The following is a 23,645-nucleotide window of genomic DNA, read 5'->3' on the forward strand; positions in this document are numbered from 1 at the left end:
CTTTCCAAGTCCTATTCAATTCAGCTATCTTGGGCTTTGGTGAAAAATGGTATTTTGAACAGGGCAATGGAAATCTTACTCCACAAGGCAAATATAACAAAAAATTAAGAGGCAGAATCTCAAGTTTTTATTTAAAAATATTCTGAGTACACAAGTACCTTCTTCTTTCTGTAGGAAGAGTTCAGGGTGGTGGGTTTTTTTTGTTTGTCTTGTAGCATTTTCAGGTAGAAAATAAAAGAGGGGGAAAAACAAGGTTGTTCATGAAACCCCAAATGAAACATTCAAGCACGGAGTGGTTGATGAATACACTACAATTTAAAGAACATGTCTGAAGCTGCAACTGGTCTATTCTGCTGCAATGTAAAGTTTCTTGCTAGGAGCCAAAAAATCTCATTTGATGGTTTCTTGGAGATTTCAGGAAGTCGTCAGTGTTTGAGGTTCATGGGCACTCGATCATTAGCGTACTCCTTGAAGAAAAGTCAGTCCTGCACCGACATTAACTTGAGGGGGAAAAATCCATTAGCATGAGAACTACTGAAGCGGTCATAGCAAGGTGCCACACCTCTGCACTTTTGTACCATACACAGCTGAGAAGTCCAGTCCAGTCCAGTCAGTTTTCAGCAGGATACCACAAGGATGTGAAGTTTCAGCAATTCACTCTCAACTGGACTGTGTCGAGGCACAGTGTCACAGACACAGAAAACAAGTCCTATAAGCCTGGTGCTTATAGTGAAAAGCACTAAAGAATGCGTTTGACCACAGGCACAAGATTTGAAGATTCCAGCTTAAGTATTTGCTACTGCCTCTATAAAAGTCACTTTGGAAAAAAAAATAAAAAAAAGAACTTCATAGTGGCAATTAATTATGGAATGATAGTTGTTTTTTTTTAAAAAAAATCTTACTCTAGAAGATTAGGAGAATGCAGTTTTAACTGACAACTGTAAACCTGATATTAAAATGTCAAGTGTACTATGCACTCTATAAATACTTCAAGATGTTTAAAAGTTAGATATCCCCAAATGCCCATTTTAGGGCTGTAAAACGTACAGTGAGATGCCTCGTGTTAATTTAAACTACATTTTTTCACCTCATCGTTAATTAAAAAACATACGCCTATCAAAATAGAAAAAAGTGCAAAGCTTCAGAGACAATTTTATACCTTAATTTATATTCCAATCTTGCATAAAAATTGCCTGTCTCAGGCATATTCAGAGATTACACGATTCACAGAAATACCCTTGCACTGGAACACTGCCCATAAAGGTAGGTCACACATGAGGATGCATTTTCTCTGCATTCCAGATGCATTTTGCATTCTGTGGTTTCCCCTTTATCTAATGCTATCTTACGTGTCTATCAGTAACAGTTGCCTGGGGTTTTCTGTTGTTAAGGCTGAAGGTCTCCTCGATTATCAACATTTATAACATTTAGTGGATTTATCCCATTTTCTATTTGTTTCTGATGTGATGCTGCTGTGACAAACAAATGGGAAGATTCCATTGTAGAATGGTGACTGACATCTGCTTTCACTAGAACTTCATAATACAGGAGGTAAAAAACTGGAGTTACTATGCCAATTATCAACATAATCACTACAGCTGTCCACCATCCTATACCCCAATCTGCTCCATAGTAAGGATCCTTGCTTTTTTTAGTTTTACCATCAGTCTCAAACCCAATCTGCTGGGCTGCTAAGGCAGAGACGACTTCATTCAGATTCTCTCTCTTTGTGTCATTACACTTCACTATCTCTTCTATATCTCGATCCACTTCTTTTAAAAAGTTGCCAGCAGTCTCATTAGTAGAGACTTTATCAGGTGGTGACGTTTCCTGCACGTCTGGGGAACAGTGAGCAGGCCGGAGGACTGGTCTTCCTTTTGGAGAGACATGTGTTTCGGTCAATACACTGAACTTTTTCACTGGGATTTTGATAGACCTCAAGGCAAAAAAATCTTGATCATTGATAAGATTGTTAACTCTCTTGATATCTGCAACCTGAAAATAAAACCAACAGTTTAAATATCGAAGCCCCACTGAACCAAAACTCTTTATAAAGAGAGTACTACATCCTTGAGAAATAGAATTCTTCCCTAATGAAACAAAGGCAGGGCCTTTGTTTTGCCTTTTTTTTTTTTTTTTTAACCGATACCCATTCAAACAATATAAAGTGAGGTCAGAGATCAAATCTGAACAATGTTAAAGCAAAGAGGTAATTACATGGTTACACACCTCCTCACTTCAGGTAAGAAGATGGAAAGTCACTTAGTCAATTCAAACATATATATTCGTCTAACGTATATTCATCTATCAGTGGCGACTGTGTGAAATGAATGGGACTTTTACCTCAGTGTTTTCAAATTAAGTAAATTACTGTGAGTTCCCAACTAAACTGGCAACTTGTGAATAAGGAATATTAAAAATTACGAGCTTCCCATTTGTCTAGCCACAGCCAAGGTTTGGATGCTCTTTCTGCTTCTGGGGGTTGAAGCGGAAACCACCTTTCCTCATCAAGTCAGCTCTTCCCTTTCCCTATTCCTCCTTAAAATTAATCTCGTTTTGCTCTCAGGAAGTTTGGATTTGAAGTCTAACGTGAAATACTCTGCAAAGATTTAGGTGTCCTTGGAGAATTAGCAACTTCGTTCTGAGACAGTACGTCTCTCAACATGGAAGGCACAGCCACAAACCTCACCATAATGAAGTACTTTAAAATCAGTACTTTTTTACAACCTGGTAAGCACTCAGGAATTGTGCCCGTTGTAAGACACACACAGACAGTACCCGAGTTCACATTCTTCCTGTCCTCCTGAGGACATCTACCTCAGGAGAAGTTACAGACAGAAAACATGGTAGTCAAGAGACCCTTGTTGCTTTGCTCTAACTACTCCACTTATAACACAGATATAGCCAGAAACAGTAAGGTGGGGCCATCGGTGCCTACTGCCTGCACTAACCTTGTAATGTTAAAAGGTGTTCCAATTCCTGTGACAGTGTATTTGTTACGTGTACCATGCTGAATAATCAGATGAGCGTAGAAGATGGCAAAATGCAGCATTTACCTACCCCTGGAAGCATTCAAGCTGGACGGGGCTTTGAGCAGCCTGGTCTACTGGAAGGTGTCCTTGCCCACAGCAGGTTGGAACTAGATGATCTTTAAGGTCTAAGATTCTGTGATTAGTGATTCCAGCACAACACAAGTTATATTTTCTGCCTGTAGCCCTGGCCTGCTCTTCCATATTCTTGCTGAATTTCCAGGACAGAGCACAACTCAGTTATCTTTTATTTCTTATCTGAGGCCTGACCTAGGAAACCTGCTCAAAATACCTAATTGTGGTGGCTTCTGAAGCCAAGAATTGGTTAAGGAGGCTAAAGTCTGTCATAACTATGAAGTAGTTATGTCAAGATTGTGGTACCTAAGCTCATGACAGGAGGTCCCCAATTCTGTTTCTGCCTGAAGAATGTGATGACAGCAAAACTTCCATAATATGGATCTTGAATCTGACCTCTTGAATTAGCCCAGACAGTCCACCAACATGCACAGCTGATTTCCTCTTAAAACTGGATACATGCAAAGGCTAACATTAACCAAGACAGAAGCCTCTACCTTAATCAGTAGTGGCCAGCAAAAGTACCAGGCAGGAAGGACATTTGCTAGGCTAATTTAAGAACTTTTAGCGAGGAGAAGCGAGTTCTGAGCACCAGAAGGGAATGCTTAGGGCTCAGGCAGACGGGGTGCATACAACGTGCTCATGCCGATAAACACTTGCCAATTCAGCAGAATTTCAAAACAAAACTACACTGAGTTTTTCTGTCCCCTCCCTTAATGGAATTTGGGCTCCACGCAAACCCTAGCGGTGGTTCAGCAGTGCCCTCCGTATCGCTCAGCCCGACAGGGACAGGCGGCAGCAGGGACAGTGCCCAGGCGTGGCTGTGCAGAGCCTAACCTTGGCTGTAACGTGTCCGCCCCAGGCAGCGCCACAAGCAGAGCCATGCATTTGCTCCTTACGCTTAGGTTGGCTTTAAGGGAAAAAAAACCAAACCCAACACACTACGGAACTGGAACCCGGCAGGCTCTGCGCTGCGACACTAACGCTCTGCCGTCATTACTTATTTTGTTTTTACTTCTGAAGAGCACGGCGCTCCCGACGCTGCCTGCACGGGCGCTAAGCACGGCCGGCCCCGGCGGCAGGGCAGCCCGCGCCTGGCACTTACCGAGCAGCAATACTGCAGCGCGATGGCGTTCAGTGTGTCCCCCTCCTGGATGTCCTTCGTCAGCAGGACGATGTCATCCAGCCTGTCCCTCGAGGCGCTCCGGCGGACCTTCTCCCTGCCCCGCGGCCGCAGCTCCGTCACCTCGCCCTCCTCCTCGGGCCCCTCGCCCTCCGCGCCCGCCGCGCTGGCGAAGGGGTGCAGGTGCCCGCCGGCGGGCGGCTGCGCTACGGCCGGCGGCTGCAGGCCGCAGCCGGCGCCTCTACCGGCCATCCTCCGCGGGCGGCTCTACGAACAAACCGCAAGCGTCGCGTCCTCCGCGGGGGAGCCCCACACCGCCCGCCCAGACCCCTCCCGGCGCAGCGACCAGCCGGCCCCGCCGCCGAGGGGGCGCCCAGCCCGGCCCGGCCCGGCCCGGCCCGGCCCCGCCGCCTCGCTCCTCCCCAGCGGCCGCCCTACCTGCCGCCGCGCCTCATGGCGGCCGCCGCGCCACGTCCGCAGGGCGGCCCCGCCCCCAGCGCCAGCCGCGCGCGCCGCCATGAGGGGAGGCGGGCGGGAAGGGGCCTGCTTCCTCCTGAGGGGACGGCAGCGGCGCCGCCCCGAGCGGCTTCGCCGGGACCCCCTCGGGGGCTGCGGGGCTTCCCCGACACGGGGAGCCGGCTGCCCTGGGCTCCCGGCTGCGGGAGCTGCGTGGGGCCGCGGGAAGGCGCTGCCCGCCCGGCGGCAGGCTGAGGCGGCCGGCCTCCCTCTTTCCTGCGGCGTGGCGGGGCAGGGGGCTGTCCCCGCCGGCGTGCGGCCGCACGGGGGGGGGAGGGCGCGGAGGCTCGGAGGGGAGAGGCGGCGTGCCGAGAGCAGATGGGCATGCAGAGTCCTGCCTGCGAGGGTCCTTGTGGGTGCACTGTCCGTACCGATCGCCTTACCGGAGGAGCGGGAGGCCGCTCGGTGCCAAGGCTGTCGCCTCTTTGGGCCAGTATCATTGTCCTTGTAAGAGCCCCTTTTGCCTGTGGCGGTTCGCAGCGCCTCTCCAAAGTCTGTGGCCTTTTAGTCCTGCCTGGTTCTGGTGCTGCTGCTCCCTCAGAAGTTGCCAGGTGGTTTCTTTTTATCCCTTCACGCGTTTCCCTCCTCCTCAGGACCAGTACTGCAGAGATGCAGGTGTTAAGCCCTTGCTGGGATGTTCTTTTCACAAGAGAGAAACAATAAGCCTTGTAGATACTTCAGCTTCCCTAACAGAGTCATTTTCACTATTAAAGAACTGTCAGCAGCTGTTGCAGTTGCTGAGGTAAATAGGAAGACTTACTGGCCTGGTAAATTTAACCTAGTGTGGGTTTCTTCTGACACAGCCTTAGAAGGAAATTTTTGATTACAGCAGGAGCAAGTACAGTATTTCTTACAAAAGGTGACAGCTCTAAGGTTAGGCTGAATATGTTGTGACACATGGTTGTATTGTTGCTGAAGGGAAATGTAGTTGTGAGTCTGGTCCCTCAGCAAATTACAAATAATTTTAAATAAGGGGTGGGTTTTTTGCTTTTGTTTTTGAGCCCTGTTATATGATGTTTTCAGACTTTTCTGAACAACCAAAGGGGTTAGAAATGTGTTTGGTGTTAACAAAGGCAGATGTCTTTTATGACTTTAATTCTGAAAGTGAAATAACTTGAGTATGAAGGCATAAATGTGAAAACTAGTGATCGTGTAGCTCTGTAGAGAGTCACACTTCACACCACTGAAGCTGAAAAAAATTGAGGCCGTGTTTCCAGGTATTGTAAAATAAGCTGTCAGGGTGCAGTGTGTTCTTGTGTCTCAGCTTATTATAAAAAGTAAATGTATATATATATGTTTCATATCTACCGTAAAATAGTGCTCTGTTATGGATGAGGAATGGATCTAGTAAAATTCAAGTAATCCAAAGGTTATCTACATGCTGCCTAGCCAAATAACAACAAGAAAAGCAGTACATTTCAACATAAACGTTCTGTCCAGAGCATAGAAGTTCTGTGTTGTAAAGTACAGAGAAAGTTTGCACAAAAGAATATAAATATTGTCAGGTGCAGAATTCGGCAGTAAGCATAAAATACGAGCTGGCCCGATGAGGCAGGCCTGCTTGCTGCCCTTTGCAGAGAAGGATGGAATAGTGGTAACATGTAAACAGGGTTTCCTTCTGGCAGGAAGTTGGGTACAGTGTAAGTTAATTTTTAGGTTTTCTTATTCTGTATTTGTAAATGGCTGTAGATGCCAAGTGTAGTTAGAATTCCCTCAAACCAAAGTTCCTTACAAGTCAGAAGACTCTAAACCATTTAGGAGTCTAACTAGGGATAATTCCTTTTCTTTCAGAGTAATTCATAGCATCTTCCCAATCAAAAACTGCTCAGAAATAAGTCTTCTATTTTTTGTCATGGGTCAGATGCACGGCTTGTACTAGTTAACATAGCTGCACTTGAAGGTCTTAGATACAGCCTTGCATAGAAGCTGCTCTGTAGCAAAGACAAGCCAGGATTCTCAGATTAATGACAAATGTGTGAACATATTTTTAGAGGTCCCAGAATGTTTCTGTGTATTTCTGGGGATGGCAAAATGCAAGTAGATTGAATCTTTCACCAACTGTATTTCCAGCAAGAGCAATGTTGTAGGTGACTGAATTAATTTCCCATAAACCCTAAGTTTTTTGTGGGATCTCAAGTTGGCAAAAAGTAATTACAACTTAGTGAATGAGAATTCCATCTGTTAAGAGGTGTCATGCCACATCTGGCAAAGGATATCTGCAGCACCGACCAGTTTTGTTTTGTTTTTTTAAGGGAGCTTTCAGGAATAGAAGTGAAGCAACTGTAGTTGTCTGTGGCTGGGAAACGGATGACTCAGACCCTATTCATGCTGTTGAAAGACTTTTATGAGACCCATCAGAGCTGTGGGTGGACCTGGAGAGGAGTTTGGAGGCAGACTTCATACGCAGTGATGCCTGCAGCAGTGTCTGATGATTGTCCCATCATACACCACTAATGACATACTCTTTTGGAGGTTTTCTTTAATCTTTGGGTGGTGAGGCTGCAGAAAAGGTCAGGGTAGGGAATTTCAACATTTCTTTTATCTAAAGAGGTGTACCATCAGGTCAAAAAAGAACTGCTGAAGCAGCACTCTGCCTCAGAGGGGGAAAAGAAAGTATTGGAGTTTGCTTTGACCCTGCTACACCCCTGTGTGTAACCATTTGTAACTAGTGACATTTTCCCATCAATAACAAAAGGGTATATTCCAAACTTGATGAACAAGACTGGAGCTGCATAGCTCCCATGAATGCTAATAGGAACACAGCCTTTCTCCATCCCCATGTAAGTTACTTTGCATATCCTAATAGTGCATTCTCAATGAGCAAGAGGGTCAGTGTTAATCACTCCACAGCATTCCAAGAGCAGGGATCTCTACCCCATTCCCCTTGGTCATGTTCTATCTAGTGTGGCTTGATCAGAGCTAGGAAGTTAGGTATACACACAGGAATATTAAAAAGATCTTAAGGAATTAATAGAAAGTAACTGTAAAGGAGATGTTGGAGGGCTGATATAACTTGTTAATAGTAATTTTTAACTAACTAAATAGATAAATACGTATATTCTTTCTGTCTGGAAGTTGCACACATGTCATGTGACACCACTGTTTCTGTAAGCCTTTAAGTCATTCTGTGGTTATGGACCACAGCGCTAGATTTACATTTAGATAGCTAGTACCAAATATCTAAATGTATGTTTTAATTGCTTGATTGACATGGTAAGCTATGACTTACTAAAAGATTCACACAGAAATAAATATAAAGCCTTTGTCTTTCTCTGCTTCCCTGCTTAGTACTTGGGAATGGTGCTAAAATTGTAGGAAACCGTAGTGTCAAGGTAGATCTGCAGCTCCAATAGAATCCAAACAAAGTGTGAAGTTATTAAGAGCAGTGTTTGACTTGAAGATGTGTTAAGAGGCAGTAAGAGGGGCTATTTATAAACTATAAAAGTATGCAGGAGGCAGATAATGCTAAATATGCAGACACTTGCGGAGTAGTCTGTTCTCCAGGGGAAATATTTGCGTGTATACATTTAACTGTAAATATTATAATCTGGACCTTAAGCCTCAAAACTAGCAATAAATCCTTTTTAGTTGGCAAGGTTCCAACAATTTCACTCTAAAATGGGTTTAAAAGGACTATGAAATTTAATTGTTTAGTTTAGTATTGTTATGTTTTTAATGAGAGTGAATGAAAATTTATCTTTGGATTGAGACTCTTATTTCCTGATTTCATATTTCAGGTATTTGCTGCTTACCTTTGGCTACTCAACATGAATTGGTTACTTTTAAATTTTATTTAAATTTATTATGTATTCATAGTAGAAATATGCTGTGTATCTTCCATAACACAGCCAGTAGAGTGCATTGATTGTTTGGTGATTAGTTTTCAAAAAATCTGTAAAGATCTTTGTATTTGCTTTTGATTTATGTTTTACTTTGCTCAGCTGAGGTATCCTCAGAATAAGAAAATCTACCAGTGAAACCATTCAGTTATGGTAAAGACAGTATGCAAAAAAGGAGTATAGGCTCTTGAAAATTTATTTCAAGTTATTCACAGATGGATTTTGCTGTAAGAGTCTGAATTCCTATTCATATACTTGTATTGATGAATAAGAGTTTCTGTCGTGTGATAGCTGAAGTTCTTTTTTAAAGATTGTTATACATGTTGTCCAATTTTAGCTGGATGAATATGTAATTAAGTCCAGGAATGGCTGTTATTTTTTGGTATGTTTTTCCTGAGTAAGTTAAAGAATGCTTTCAGTGCGCTTTTTTTTTTTTTTTTCTTTCTCTGAGGGAATTTTAGCACTCAAGTAATCAAGTCTTTCACTCATTTTTTTTTAGATGAATTAAGCATTCAGTGTTCTTAACTTTTCCTTTCTGCTTTCTCTAGCTCTCAGGTTTTGGAAATTTGATTTGTTTGCATCCTCTGTGGGTTTCAGCATTGTGTTTAAAATGTGGACACCAGACCTTTATGGGATTTCAAATACCCACCCCATTAGTGCTACATACAAAGGTAAATGATTCCCCCATCACCGCTACTTGTCACTAACTTAGTGTTGATGTATCTGAAGATCGCACTGGTTTTTTTTCCCAGGCATAGCATCACACTGGACACTTTAACAGTGAGCTGCTTCTCTTGCTACAGCTTCAGATGAAAATGATCCACAAGATCATTTGTAAGGTATAACCTGTATTTTTGCTTTGTTCAGCAGTGCTTAACTAAAAATGACTTGTTCTAATGGAAGCAGGTTAACAGGTGAGCCATCACCATAATACTCTCATTTCCTTTCTGCTAATATTGATATCACAAGCATCTTGCTGTGATTTTTGTATTTATGAGGAAAGAGTGTTGAGGAGCAGCAGATCTATTTGTAACCCTTGTTGAACTACATGATAGAAATATTTTCATTTCCTTATAATGAAATTTATATTTTGTTCATGATCTCTTACTGGAGAATGCTGCTTGAGCTATACCCACTAGTTTTTAATCCATTTTACAGCATTGCACTGCTTACTGGCATTGTACTATGTCTTTACCATATGGTAATGTGATTTAAAAGTAAGTCCTCCAGCTATTCAGTTCTGTTACACCGGCAGAATTACTGTCATTCAAATTTATAATCTTTCAGAATTAAACAAAATTGCACTGTTTGTATAAGATCACATATTTATTCCATTCATTTCTTTTACCTCTTTATAAGTGAAATCCCTCATCAGCCTTTACATTGTTTTGGCTGGGTTTGCTGTCAAGCTGTATTTATATATCTAAACTTCCTTTTGTATCTTTGGAATTGATTATTACGGGCATTTAAAATATGGTTATTAAACTTGTCATTGTCTTGCCAGCCCAGTGGTTTTCCCTTATGTCTTTAATCTTCTATGTTTTATGCAGTGTGATTTAAAATGGCTGCTCTCTCCCTTTTCTATAATCTGTATACTGATTTATTTTTTATTTTGTTTCTGACTGAATTTTTACTATGCTATTGCACCAAGATGCATGTTTATTCAGTTTTTTTTCTTAATTGTAGAATACTGGCTTTTTGCCACTCTCGTAAGCTCTTCTTAATTTTGGAAATAAAAAGCTTAGGGATTTTGATAGTTTCCCTACCACAAGAAGGAGCTGGATGTTATATGGTGTTTTTTAAGTATTGGGATTTCAGCCAAGGCAGAAGCTTTCTTTGGCCTCCTTGGTACCAGTAATTCACCCTTACAAGCCCACCAGCATGCGAGTTTTTACTGCAGGTGTATTTTGTATTGGTATGTTGCTACCTATAGCTAAAACTGACAAAAGCTTTCACTGGCAAAGAGTCCTTTGATGTCATTCCACTGAGTGGGAAAGTGCCCTTATGCTGGCCCCGATACACACATGCAATCATGTCAGCTCTGCAGCCTCTTCTTCTACCCTTCTACTGTTCTTCCCACATGAAGAGAGGCCTATAGGCAAGCGATGGTGTTGTCTGGAATATCCTAGTATTACTTTCATCCTTTGTTTTAAGCTCCTTACAGCTGGAATAGTGGGGTATGCCGAACAGCTTTCACAAAAGGGAGAGAGGAATAGCAGAAGGGAGTGGAAGCAGGAGCAAGGAGGCTGTCATGGTAAAAGATCTGATTCAGAGTCTTGAAAAGCTTTAATATGTGAGCAGGTGTGGCATTCACAGCCTACTATATTGATAAGTATTTGAACTGTGTATTTAAGATGCCTTCAATTTTCATCTGTAATGGCATGCAAGTGTAAATGAAAGTGTTGAATTAACACTCTCTGCTCCTGATATTAGGAATGGTACTGTAATTGTAAGCATCTTGCTATTTTTGCTTTCAATTTTTCAATATAAAGCTGATTTTAAAAGAAAGAAATATTCACCATGTACTATAGCTATTTGCAATCTAGAATATTTATCAGTATATAGCTTAAGAAATGGGGTTTTTTTGTACAAAACACGCTCGTTTCAGTTTTGCCTTTATCTTTGTAATTTTTAGATAATTATAGCATATTTTATCAAATATGAAAGTACTTGTAAAATAAATCATCCCATTCAACTTTTTTTAGCATTTAAGGTCTGATTGCAAATGTTCAGTTTATGACATAAATAAGAGAGTGATCTAGTAGACATAGAAACTCTCTGATGGGAGCATTTTCATGAATTTTAAAACAGATTCCCTCCACCCCTATTTTCTTAGAACTTTTGTCTTTCTATTTGATTCAGCTTCTATACAGCAGAATGTGTCAGAAACCTTTAAGTTCTTTCAGTGAGTATCAGGCATGTTAATGCAAATACATTATGAGTAATCCCTCCATAAGTAGGGACAGTAACATAACCCACACGACACCAGTAAAGTGTTTACAAGCTATTAATATGCCTACTGTGACAAGATGTGGGAGGCAACAAGGAATTTGTTTTATTAGTTTTCTTCCACCCTCAAGTAATAAATCTTAAAAGCTTCAATATTGATTCAATGAAATGAATGGCTGAATCGTTCTGGAGAGTCTCTGACAAGTGGACAAATGCTTCCATGGTTACATTGTGCTATGCAGTATGGTTACTGAGCTTTGTTGGTTTCCTCCCTTTGCCATTGAAGTAAAATAACAAACCACAGGGAAGCACCACACATGGTGGGCATAAACTGGAAACAGCTTTAAAAAATGAAGTTAGCTGATCTTACACACATTTTAAACAATATGGGGTTTAATGATTTAAACTGTATACCCTAAAGATGCATTTCAGTGCTTTCTCCTTCGTATATCACTTGCTCATGGAACATTTTTATTTCTTGCCTGAACCACCTCTTGCTTTTGATTTGCAATGTCATAAATTTAAGAAGGCTGTGTGAAAGTGTGTTTCATGGTAGTGTTATGTGGGTTATGTTTTTCTAGGAATATTTTTATAGCAAGTGACGTTACTGCATTAATGTGGCCTTCTGCAATACCTAGATAATGAATAACAAATCATGTGTAGAACTTTTATGTGCAGGTGTTTTAGAGTGCTTTGCAGTATAACATAATCAAGTAGTTTGATTTTGCATATAATGTGCTCAAGTTTCAGGTGTCACAGGGAAGAGGGAGACAATAAACACGTAACTTCATAGACATCACATTTAAAAAAGATAATGAAAAATAATGGTTTACAGTTATTTCATTAGCTTAAAACTGTTGCAGAGCAAGCATTACATTAAGAGAAGGAAATTCTGAAGGCCTTAGATTTTGTTCAGGACAAAATGTAAATGAAACTGAAAGCAGATGTATTGGAAGTAGCTGCATCTTTTTCCCTTGCAGACCAACTCTGAGAAGAGTGTGTGTTATTCTCTGCATTAGCAGCTGTCAGGTTCTTTTTCCTCTACATGCTTGACAGTCCCCAGGACCACTGTCTCATCATCAGAATGCTGAGATGTTCCCAGTGCCCCTTGGTAGACGCAATTCTACATCAAGGATGGATACCAGGATTCTCTACATCCAGGACAATAAATTGATAAACATGGAGGATAGTTACATCTGAGACAGAAATTCTGGCCTTACAGCTTTCCATTGGAAGCTTACATTTATTGTGGGTACTTAATTTTGCAATTACTCAAGTAATAACTCTGGTCTCAGGGGGAAAAGTAAGCAACAAATGAATAAACGCTTCAATGCTTCACTTCAAGAATTCCAGAAAAGAGTCAACTCTTCAGGTGGAAAACATAAGTTACTTGTGTTTCCAAGTAGTTTTTCTCCTCATTCGAAAGGAAGAAAACAAAATCCCTATCTGTGAATTGGGAAGGCAGATGAAGTTGTATGCAGCAGCTGGAACCCTTTTGCTTTTGTCTTTATTAGCCTGAAATACTCCTTGAGGACTTTGAAATTGAGAGCAATCTAGATGTAAGGGAGAGTTCTTAATCTTTATATTTTATATTACCTTCAGAAAAATGCTCTTTTGGGTAAGAATTCTTTTTGAATTTACAGTATCTAGTGCTTGACATGCTCTGAAGGTGTGTGTTTTGATGGATGTTTTGTGAGAAGGCTTCTGATTTGCTGCATGCTATCTATGTTGCCAGTGTCATACCACCAATGAAGAGCTGGACAGACCTGATTGAAAGAAACAAGACTGCAACTTTATTTAGCAACAATAACTGCGTAAGAGGATCAGGCAGACAATTCTTGCCAACATCTCATCTTGCTGTTTCTCCATGTGACCTACAAGGCAGTAAGAATCCACTGTGGTTTGAAAGAGGCCACTGAACACTGTAAGGCCAAACCGTCTCTTCAGAGGTGGCATTCTTTTTGTGTCATTATAATGACATAAAATGACAGAAATTTTGTCATAGTTGCACACTAGAGCTTGATCAACCAAATCTGAGATGCCTAAGTTGAAACAAGTTATTTTCTCATTAATTTGTTTAATTTTTGACACTTGAACATATTAACGTTGTCTAAAAGTCATCTCGTTTTGTGAATCTTCTCAAATGTGTAGCTAAGTTCAGTAATAAAAAGTTTATGATTATATGAATAGCATTTCTGCTGTAATGTGTGTTAAAATATAGCAGCCTTTCACAAGCAGATACTAGGGAACATTTACTTTTTTCCTGATAATAGGAATACTTCATTTATTTCTTTTAAAAGCTCTTTTTAAATATTAACACCAGCATACTTTATCAGTGTACAAATAAGGAGCTCTACCATAATTAGAGGTTAACCTTTGCCAAGCTGATCACAGGAAGCATATGCAAATTAATGTTTTTTCCATTGAAAAAGAGCACAATATGCTTGGAAGTTCTAATTTTGCAGTTTCTTAAATCCTAAACATCTCTGAAAAATAGAGGATCAAAACCTGAATTTATCTACATACATATGCACATCAGTCAGTCTGGCTTAAACCACTGGGTCAAAAGCATAATACTCAAATTCCATCATTCAGTGTTCTCAGATTATTAGTCCTGTTTGTCTGCTTTGTGCTCCTTCTTGCATGTGTTTGTTTATTCATCAGGAAGCTATGCAGTAAATTCAAAATTTTAATATTGAAACATTCCCAGCCCATCCAGAAGGGTGTGAGCAGTTCAGGAAAGAGAGTAGTGCAGATGCCTGGTACTACTGAAGAGGCATGGTGTGACACCTGACAGTGGTTGTGCATTTCTTCAGCATGGGGTAGCTGAACAGAAGTCTCCAGAGAGTGCAGCTATATGGCAACAGGAAAATGGTCAGAAATCTCATTTCACATTTTGAAGAACAGACGACACAAACTTGATGATAAGCTGCTATCGGATGGTGGTCAGAAGCCTAGTAATACAGGCTAGTCAGGCTCTGAGGTGATGAACACACCTCTATAAGTGCTTGTGGTGGTTTGTAATGTTCTTAAAAACGGTCTGTCTTGCAGAAACAGTCACCACCATCGATCATTGTTGGAAGAGAATCCAAAAGCCACCAAATCCAAGTGAATTTCTTGCAAGAAAATCAGCTGTATCTTGTCAATTATTCTGTGAAGAGAGGAGCAAGAGCAGCCTCAGTATTCTGCTCATACACTAGAACTAATCAGGACATAGCCTGATGGAAGTTACTTGTTTCTGAAGTGTTATGTCATATTGGAAGTGATTCACTGATAAATAGGAAAGAAGTAAAGTTTACTTGTGTGTATTTTGATTAAGGGTTGGTCTATGAAAGAGCTATCTATGTGTGTAATATTCCTCATTCTGAGTAGTTCAATCTGCTTCAGCTGAAGTACCGGAAAAGTTGACTGATAAGGCAATGTGGACATCTGTGCAAGACCAAAATTTAAAAATTCTCAGAATCTCCTTGTTTGATGCTTGGAATAAGTGATTAGCCCACAGTTTTGAAGCTTGGATGCCACATGTGAAAAGCATTTATGAGTGTTAAGAAAATTTTATGATCAACATTTATTTTTGTTTTCTAATATTAGTAGATTAAGATTGCAGTACCTGTGATTGAAAAATCATGAGGCCGTCATACAACAGAGCAATCTTCCTTAACAGAAACAAAAATGTAAATAAGAAGAGAAAATACTCCCTTCTGATGCCCCTTGGATTTTTTTTTTCTTGCTCCTTTAAGTCCTGCTTTCTTTCTCAGGGATTTGTTCTTCTTCTGACTCCCTCTTCCCTGGTCTTTCCTTTCAGATGATGCCAACAAAAGGAAAAGGCAAGATTTCAAAACAAACAAACAAACCAGAGGCCATTGATTCTATTGCTGCTGCTTTCAATATTGGTTTACTTGCAGCAGAGCCATTTTTAACTTGCAGTTTTAATGAATCCAAAACAAAGGAAATCCAAACAAAGAAAGAACTGAGGGGTATACTTAGTACACCTTATTTACTGCTTTGGTTGAAAAGAGAAGTGAAGGCTGACCTGGAGGCATAGTTCTGTGCAATGCCAGATCTATTGTAGGTCAGTACCAGGCCTGATTGTTTATCCCTGATTTTTGCAAGGGGTGAGAGTGCTGTGTGGGCAACATGCTGAGTTGTTAAAAGTATGTATGGAGTGTCCCATGTCAATTACCAACAACCTTCCAGCCAGCTGAAGGCCACCATTGACAAAAATCCCATGGGAGCTCTGTCTCATCCTCATCTGTAACAAAGGGAAACACAGGACTTTAGAGTGGTATGATGATAATGAAAAAAAAAGGAATTGAGAAATCCTCAGGGGTTGGGAGAAAAGATGGAATACCGCATGTTGAGTGGGAGAGAGCAGCAAAAGCTACACTCATTTTGGATCTGAATGTAGTTTTGTGGAAAGACACCATGAAGACAGCCATGTGAATCTGTGAGCCCAAGTCTGAGTTCTGACTTTTCCTGTGTTTTCTAGCACAGTAATTAGCAACATTTAATGTGCTCAGGTCTGCTTAACTGAGAACTGATGACTAAGGCAGCCCTCTGATACTGAGCAGCTTGATAGCTGTTGGTGGGAGCCAGACCTCCCACAGAAACTGGATGACGAAAGGATAACAGGAAGTATTTTATCTAAGCTGAAACAACATTATGGAGTAAGTGATAAGAAGAATTTTATACCTCAAGTACCCTTTCCGTCTGTTGATCCAGAGAGGAAAACCAATACAGGATCTAGATTGTGAGGCTGAGACAGAAAAATAGTAACCGTATGGTGTTGAAAAACATATTACTTATCTGTCACGCTCATAAAATATGTTCTGTCTAATGTAAAATTCAGCAGGTAATAGTGTGGGCCTTTGAAGGACTGCTTCTTGCTCTCTTTTCAGTACAGAAAAACTGGAGCTGGTGCATGGGAATAATGCATAATAAAGTCTTGATCAAAAATGTAGATAATAATACAGATTATTGTACACATCTACTTGAATTCTTTTTAAGTGCACAGCATGGCTTTTTGGAAGAAAAAAGCACACCTGTGTTTTTGAAAAAGAGAAATATTTTATTATAATGTTTGGTGAGTCATTCCAGTGGATTATTTCTTTCACTCTTAGGATCTGGAGTAGAATCTGATTATGATGTGATTATTGATGTGCACTTTTGTGTCTGCATATTAGGTCATCTATACCTTTATCTGGTATACTGCAGATTTTTACTTACCAACATTTCTTTTCTCTGTAGCTGTATACAGAGTAAATCCAGAGACTGATCTTACCTGACATTACCTAATGCCATTATCCAAAAGATAGGCGGTAGTCTAAGATAGTCATTTGGACTCCCCATTGAGTCAGAGAGGAGAAAAAACCACTTCTTAGAGGTAGTTCATCCCATCCTACTGTGTGATGAGGTTAGACTGGAGGCTGCAGTTAGGTGGAATGCTTTCTAGTTTTGAAATGCTGCTTGTACTTTTAGAAGTAGAATACTTCTTCAAGTCTTTGAGTCTTTTACTAAGTAATTTTTTAAACCTTTCATAATTCTCTAGCATCTTTGCCTTTTCCTGTTTGTTTACATTATTCCTGAATTGTCATCTCTGTAATGCAACACAGTATTGGTGCGGTGTCCAGGCTAATGCCTTCTCAAGGCATAGTCTTCTAAATCCTGTCTTTTTTTTTTTGCCCTAATGCTTCTGCACCGTATTCCTTCCTTCTATATGCAAAGACTGTATTAGCCTTAGCAGAATCAATGCTTCCTCTCTGTGACTTCTATCAAGCAGTCTCTGTGATTGCTTTTTCCATATGTTCCAAATAATTTAAAAACAAAGCAAAGGAAACTCATTTGAAATGCATGACTTCTCAGTAAATTATAGCAAAAGTAAAAATCATTTTGCTTTCATTTGGGGCAGGATTCTATTTTGTGCTGAACATTTCCCTCCACCCTTTCTGTGAATGTGCTGTCTGTGAAATAAAGCTGGGAGTATTAATATCTAAAATGGCTAGAGTTATATTTGGAGTTGTTTCTAAATACTTAAGTGTTAATCCGTATTAAAATAGCCATTTACAATAGATTCTGTGTATTCAATACTAATAAGCAATGCAGGAGTTTAAAAAATGTGCCTGTCAGGTGTCATGTTAGATGGAAGTTGCTTGTTACATTACTTTTGCATGAAGTTGTGTCAGAGGCATGATATTTTTGAGCTGCTTAGGAGTACTGTTTTGACAGAACAGTGTGAGGGTTTGGGACCAAAAAAAAAAAAAAAAAAAAAAAGACAGGATCCAGCAAACTCAAAGTACCTGGCATGTGGTTGTGTACTTTGTAGACTAGGAATGTATTGGCAGTTCAATTTCCCTGGAGTTGGAGTCGATGCTTTTTAAAAATTTGATAGAATGGTTTCAGTTTGTATGAGAGTGGCAGGGAGTGTTAATGGATCTTATGGGATTCAGCCACATGGTATTGTGCTACTGCTGCTTCTGCAATAGCATTTCCACTTTTTAAGATCTAGTAGCCATCTCACAGGTTCTGGAGATACAGTGAAGCCTGTGTAAATGGGACCAAGTGAAATTCTCTCAAAATTCAGTATTTTCTACATCTTGGTGCTTAGATGCATCAACATTTATTGGATAAGTAGGAATTCTGACACTTGTTTACCACTGGGGAGATTATGGGCCAATACTGGCAAGATACAAGTGCCACCTTCTGTCTTTGTATCTCTGGCTGTTGCTCAGGATTTGTTTGAAATGGTGGTGACCATAAAATGTGAATTTGATGTTAGTTATAGAAATTACTTAGTCCAGAACACTTGATCTAGCATTGGAAGTTGTTTCTCCCTGCTGAGCACTGAATAGCTGTGAATTAAGATGAGCTGCATGTCTTGGTGCAATTGAGGATTTGAATCCGAAATCTGCCATAATCCACTCATAAAACCTGCCAGTTTTGCTGCCTCCAGTAATAAAACAGTGTGGTCCTAGCTAAGTGGAAGAACTGCTGAGGCAGACTCGAGGGACTAACTCTATCTGAACTCCAGCAGTGCAAGGGCAATTGCTGGGGTTGAAAAAAATTTTGTCCTTTTCCATCCCACCCCCTTTTATCTTCACAGCAGTAGGAAGGCAGCAGGAGTCAGGAGAGGGAGGAGAGTGTGTGGAGCGGAGGGAGGAGTAGGAGAGGGGAATGCATAATGCGTGAGTGACAGAGAGCGTGCAAGCGGCGGGCTGAGTCCAGAAGACGCGGATGTCCATGTCCCCGGGTCTAGGTAGGTTTGCTGTCTCGCTGTTTGAAGTGGTAGTTGCTATGGAAGCATCCTGTATCAGCTGCAGAGGTGTTCACTGTCCAGCTCGAGGGTTCTGCCAGCAGCACCTGTTGCAGCAGGGACAGGGTTTAACCCGCAGCAAGGCAGCGAGTGTGTCGCTCACCCGTGAGTGGCTGCTGGATACTAAGAGTCTGCTAAGGTTTCTGTTGTTCCAGCAGCTCCTCTTTCTGCTCTGCAGAGAGCAGGTGGAGACAATAGTCTTTCCAATGTAAAATCCTACTCTCAGGGGATCATATCAGGATGAAACTCAGTCTGAAGTGTCCTAGCTGGCAATTTTTAACTCAAAAATGCACAAAACATTAATTTGACTGTTTAAATTAGGTGAAAATAAAAGAAGTGGAGGAGCTGCGTATGCATTGTGTATTGTAGAGGAGAGGGAATTAAAAGTAGGAATGAATTTTTCAAATCATCATTGGATAAGGATTTTAAAACATGCTAATAATTAAAATATGACATGTAAGTGATTACAATTGGAAATATTGCCTGTGCTTCTTGCATGTGGTATGCTGATTTTGTATAAGATATTGCATAATTCACCCTGGCTAGCCCAGATAAAGTTAAGATCAAATGTATACGAGAGTGCTTGCCAAACATCAGTCATTGTTTTTTAATGAGTCTATAATTGCTTTACAGTGCGAATGTGAAATAACATGTGACTTTAAAAAAAATTTATTCATTCCATAGAAGCCAAAAGTGTTTCTTCTGATAAACTTTGCACACATCTAGAATGAGTCTTTCAGTTAAATACTAAACACTTTGAGAATCTGCCAGGGCAGTTTAATAACTGAAGGTAAAATGTGATATATTTAGTCTATCTGTCCCTTAAGCCTAAAACAAGCTTTCTACTACAAAATGTATTCAGTGTTTTCATGTGGAAAGGAGAACCAGATTCCTGAGCAAATAAATTGTGGCATATTAGGATTAGAATTGAAATGGCCAAATATTTGATAATGTAAAAGCTAACATATTTCAAGGGTGTTCAATTTTTAATTTCTGATTTATTGTTATTACTAGTATTTATGTTGTTAATGATTTCTAACATAGAGTTTTGTGCTTTCCTAGCTTTCTAATACACTTCTGTGTTTTAATAGCTTTACATGAAGAAATCAATGGTATTTACCAAATTTGTAGCTAAGTGAACTAATTAACATCCATAATGAAAGCACATGCTTATTTGCTTGTGATTGTGCTCTGTTCCTGGTCACATGGAAATTAATGGGGAAAATCATATTTGCTTTTGAGAGAGCTAGTGCTGGGCAGTTTATTTGTGCTGTCAGCACTTTTAACCTGAAAATAATACTGGAAGAGTTGTAAAGAGTTGATACTAGTGAATGAGATTGATCCTTATGCATTCAAACCTACAGTGCAATACTTTCCTTGGAAATTGTTGTGAGTTTTATTTAAATTAAATTTTCAGAATCAGGTCTAAAGTCATAATCTGTTACTAAAACCTCTAATATACATTAAATTTTGTTATTTAAACTTACTTTCTTCCAGGGTTTTTTAATTACTTTTGGAATTCCTTTTAAAAAAAATTAAGAGTGCTTAAGTCTGCAAAAGCTTACGTGCATATTTTACTTAACATGTGAGTATGATGGCTGAAACTGAACTATTGGAAAACCTATGAAAGCATAAAACTTTAATGTACAGCGCTAAAAAAGAATACTACTACAGAGGTCTGTAAGGATCTTAGTCATGGGATACAAACAGTTTATGGCAGTTTGGGAGAAGAATATTGATGAGCCACAAATCACCTTTGATACTGTTACATAACATGGTAACCATGAGATGATTACTAATTACTGAATTTTTAACAGTATATAACAGTGTTCTATAAGCTAAACAAAATTAAAATTTTAGAATGTTTCATGAAAAACTTGATGGAAAAGTATGCCTTTCCATCACACTTCAAAGAAAGGGAGATTTAAAATTTATCTCAACTACATTTGAAGTTTTTTAGCCTCAGGTGGTTTTGGAATCATCAAAATCATAAGTTGTATATCTGACTTCTGTTATTTGAGATAGATTATCTGATGCAATTTAGCTGCATTTTATTGCTGGATAACCCTGATCTCTGATTATTTTTTTTTCTTTCTTGGCCAGCCTCTTCCAGTTTGTTCTTGGTATTGGATCAGTTTGGTTGTTCACTAAGAAGTACAAAAATGTAGGTAGGCAAGAAATACCAAGAACGTGAAATTTCTCAGGGAGTATTAGGCCTTCACCTCCTACAGATATAATCACATACATAACTATTTTTACATGTGTAATCCTACAGACTGATTTTACTAATTTGTAGAAACTGTGCTTGCCTTTGCAGCTTTACAAGACTCTCCAATTTAGGTATAGTCACTGCTGTATGTAATGGTGAATATAACACTTTTCCTCACTAGAAGTAAGCATAGACAATATCTGAATTCTTTCAATGTGTATGAAGACTTTTGATGCTATATAACATCTACATCATCAAATCAAAACTTACAGAACCATTGCTGTCGATTGTAGGCATTTGTCATAGTTCCAGAAATTCAAGAATTATGTCTATCTGGTGGGAGCTAAATTATTGTTTCTTAGAAAAAAACGATTGACAGGAAGGATCAGTGTTAGAGGCCATTTCTCTTATTCCAGGTGGACCCACTCTAACATTTTTACTCTGGAAAAAAATATTGAATCACACATGCCTCATTTGCCTAATTTTTGAGTGAGTAATGTAACTGGAAAATATTTTGCGTCAATACACATTTTCAAGATTGAATTTACACCATACATGAGAACTTGTGGCTGTTTGTGGAAAGAATTTGGAAACCAGGAGTTCTAAAATAGGCTTAGAATATGAAAAACATTGTTTCATAGATTGGATTATGCATATTTCCTGTAAAAATAGTTAAAGTTGTTTAAATTCCTTTTACTGAAATAATTTGTAAGTCCAAAACAAGGTTGCAATTTAGATGAAGTTATACTTATTTAAACAGGCTTATTTGACAGGTTAAATTCCTCTGGCAAATTTAAACAACAGAGAAGATAGCTCCCATGCTCATCACAGCTTTTGTTTGTGCATTTTTTAGCCAGTTGAGAACAGAATTTCCTCTAGAGTGTTATAGTAATAATTTTTTATATACCAAGAGTTGTTTTTTTTGGTTATCTCATTTTGTATCTAGTATAGATTTATTAGTTATGGTACAGTTATGATTCTCATTTTCAGATGGCAAAAGAAACTTCCTTCTCCCCAGTCACTTATCCTGGACTGGTCCAATATGTTACTGCTCTGAACTGTTTCAGGCTTTGCTTCATTAAGGATTTAACATGGCCTTAATTCAGCCATCTGTTATGGGTTTGGCAGACTAACAGAACTGAGGTATTGGTCAGAGCTTTAGTAATTTCCCACATTTTTAAAAGTTAGGAAAAGAGCTACCTTTATGAATAGATTTTGAATAATTCTCAGCAAGACAATGGTACAGAAGTGGGGTAAAAAATGCATGTCATTCTCTGAAGCACAGGGTCCCCTGTCTGCCTTTAGCTCTGCTGAAAGGCAATTAGCATTTCAACCAGCCAATTTGGTTACATGCAATGAAGTACTTGGGTTTGTAATTTGCTGCTCTTGGCTTGGTGCTGTTGAGAACTAGCTCTGTGTAATCCTCTCAAAGCACCTTTCTTTCCAGCATAGTTATTGTTGCTGGTCTTAAATAACTAATCAACAAAGAGATTTCCTTGTCTTGAACTACAGGGTGCCTTAGAAGAATGAAAAGAAATACTCAGTTAATAAGGGAATGATTATAATTATTAAATAGTGATTATTAAATTGTCACATAGGTTAAAAGGTTTAGAAAGCCAAGGAAAGCACAATACAGGATAAAAGTAGTGTGAGAAGTCTCTGAACCCAAACAAATTTTGCTTGGGGAGTTCTCTTCACCACATAAATACTTTATCAAGTGTTTTATTTAAAAAACAGATTGCCCAGATTTAAGAGATTAATTCACAGTAAGGATTAAAGTGATGACCCCATGCTAACCGTCTTCTCTATACAAATATATTTTTACTTCTACAAAAGTCTTCGGAGGGACTATAATATAATATAAAAATAATAAAACAAACATTTGCTGCAATCTGATAAAAATGAATACATTTAATTGCAGAAATGAAGCTTGTTTTGATATAAGTTTTAAATTTTCATGTTTAATAATGCATAGAACTCAAGAATAACTGACAGAATTATCCACATAATTAGGCAACACATTAAAATTCTATTTGGCTCATACATGTGTGTTAACTTCTAAGAATCTACTGTGGATAGCAATAATTATTCTGTCAGTATACCTGAAATAATGCCATCTAATCCCCACCATAAGGCTGTAATTTACAGTTCCATACCATACATTTATTTTTTTCTTGCAAGATTATTATGTGTGAAGCCCTATTGCAAAACAGGTTGTTATGTTTTTGGTTTTAAGTACGAGAGAAATAACCACTATAGTGCCAAAGCCCGTAATTACTTTTTCCGATAGATGCTATTCATTCAGGCTACAGCACTTCATTCAGGACAAGTACTAGATATTTGAAGATACGGTAGTTCTAAAAATGTCAAGTAAAAGTGTCAAGGACGTGTGAGAAACCTCTGAAGTAGAGATACAAATGGAAATTATTGTGAAACTCCAGATCTTTACTGAAGTAGAATTAGTTGGTGTTCCTCACTGAAGCCTGCAGACCTTCCTCAGCTGGATTTCTGGTTCCATCTGTGTAAAAGCCTGATCCTGTGGCAGGCTCAGTCGTGTGGTTACTTCTGCAATAAGCATGAGTTGGGAGTGCTAAGT

General features: G+C 39.4%; 2 protein-coding genes and 1 long non-coding RNA gene across 3 annotated transcripts in view; 2 read left to right on the forward strand and 1 right to left on the reverse strand.

The window, feature by feature from the left end:
* Positions 1-104: 104 nt before the first annotated feature.
* Positions 105-4,779, reverse strand: LYSMD3 (LysM domain containing 3). The gene is made up of 3 exons (XM_055791133.1): positions 4,666-4,779; positions 4,210-4,494; positions 105-1,995 (listed from the first exon to the last, which is right to left on the reverse strand). Exons 1-3 carry the CDS (start codon positions 4,744-4,746, stop codon positions 1,387-1,389), a joined length of 975 nt encoding a protein of 324 aa, XP_055647108.1. The 5' UTR covers positions 4,747-4,779; the 3' UTR covers positions 105-1,386.
* A 4,235-nt stretch (positions 4,780-9,014) lies between these two features.
* Positions 9,015-13,671, forward strand: LOC114012027 (uncharacterized). The gene is made up of 3 exons (XR_003554207.2): positions 9,015-9,253; positions 9,335-9,421; positions 13,267-13,671. It is a non-coding gene; the product is annotated as an uncharacterized LOC114012027 (long non-coding RNA).
* A 5,020-nt stretch (positions 13,672-18,691) lies between these two features.
* The window catches only part of ADGRV1 (adhesion G protein-coupled receptor V1), a 291,184-nt gene continuing 286,230 nt past the window's right edge, over positions 18,692-23,645 (forward strand). Inside the window, exon 1 of the mRNA XM_055791141.1 lies at positions 18,692-18,783. Coding sequence (XP_055647116.1) covers positions 18,762-18,783 — 22 coding nt within the window. The 5' untranslated portion in view covers positions 18,692-18,761. The remainder of the gene's footprint in view (positions 18,784-23,645) is intronic.

This window comes from Falco peregrinus, chromosome Z (genome assembly GCF_023634155.1).
Source record: "Falco peregrinus isolate bFalPer1 chromosome Z, bFalPer1.pri, whole genome shotgun sequence".
Lineage (NCBI taxonomy): Eukaryota > Metazoa > Chordata > Aves > Falconiformes > Falconidae > Falco > Falco peregrinus.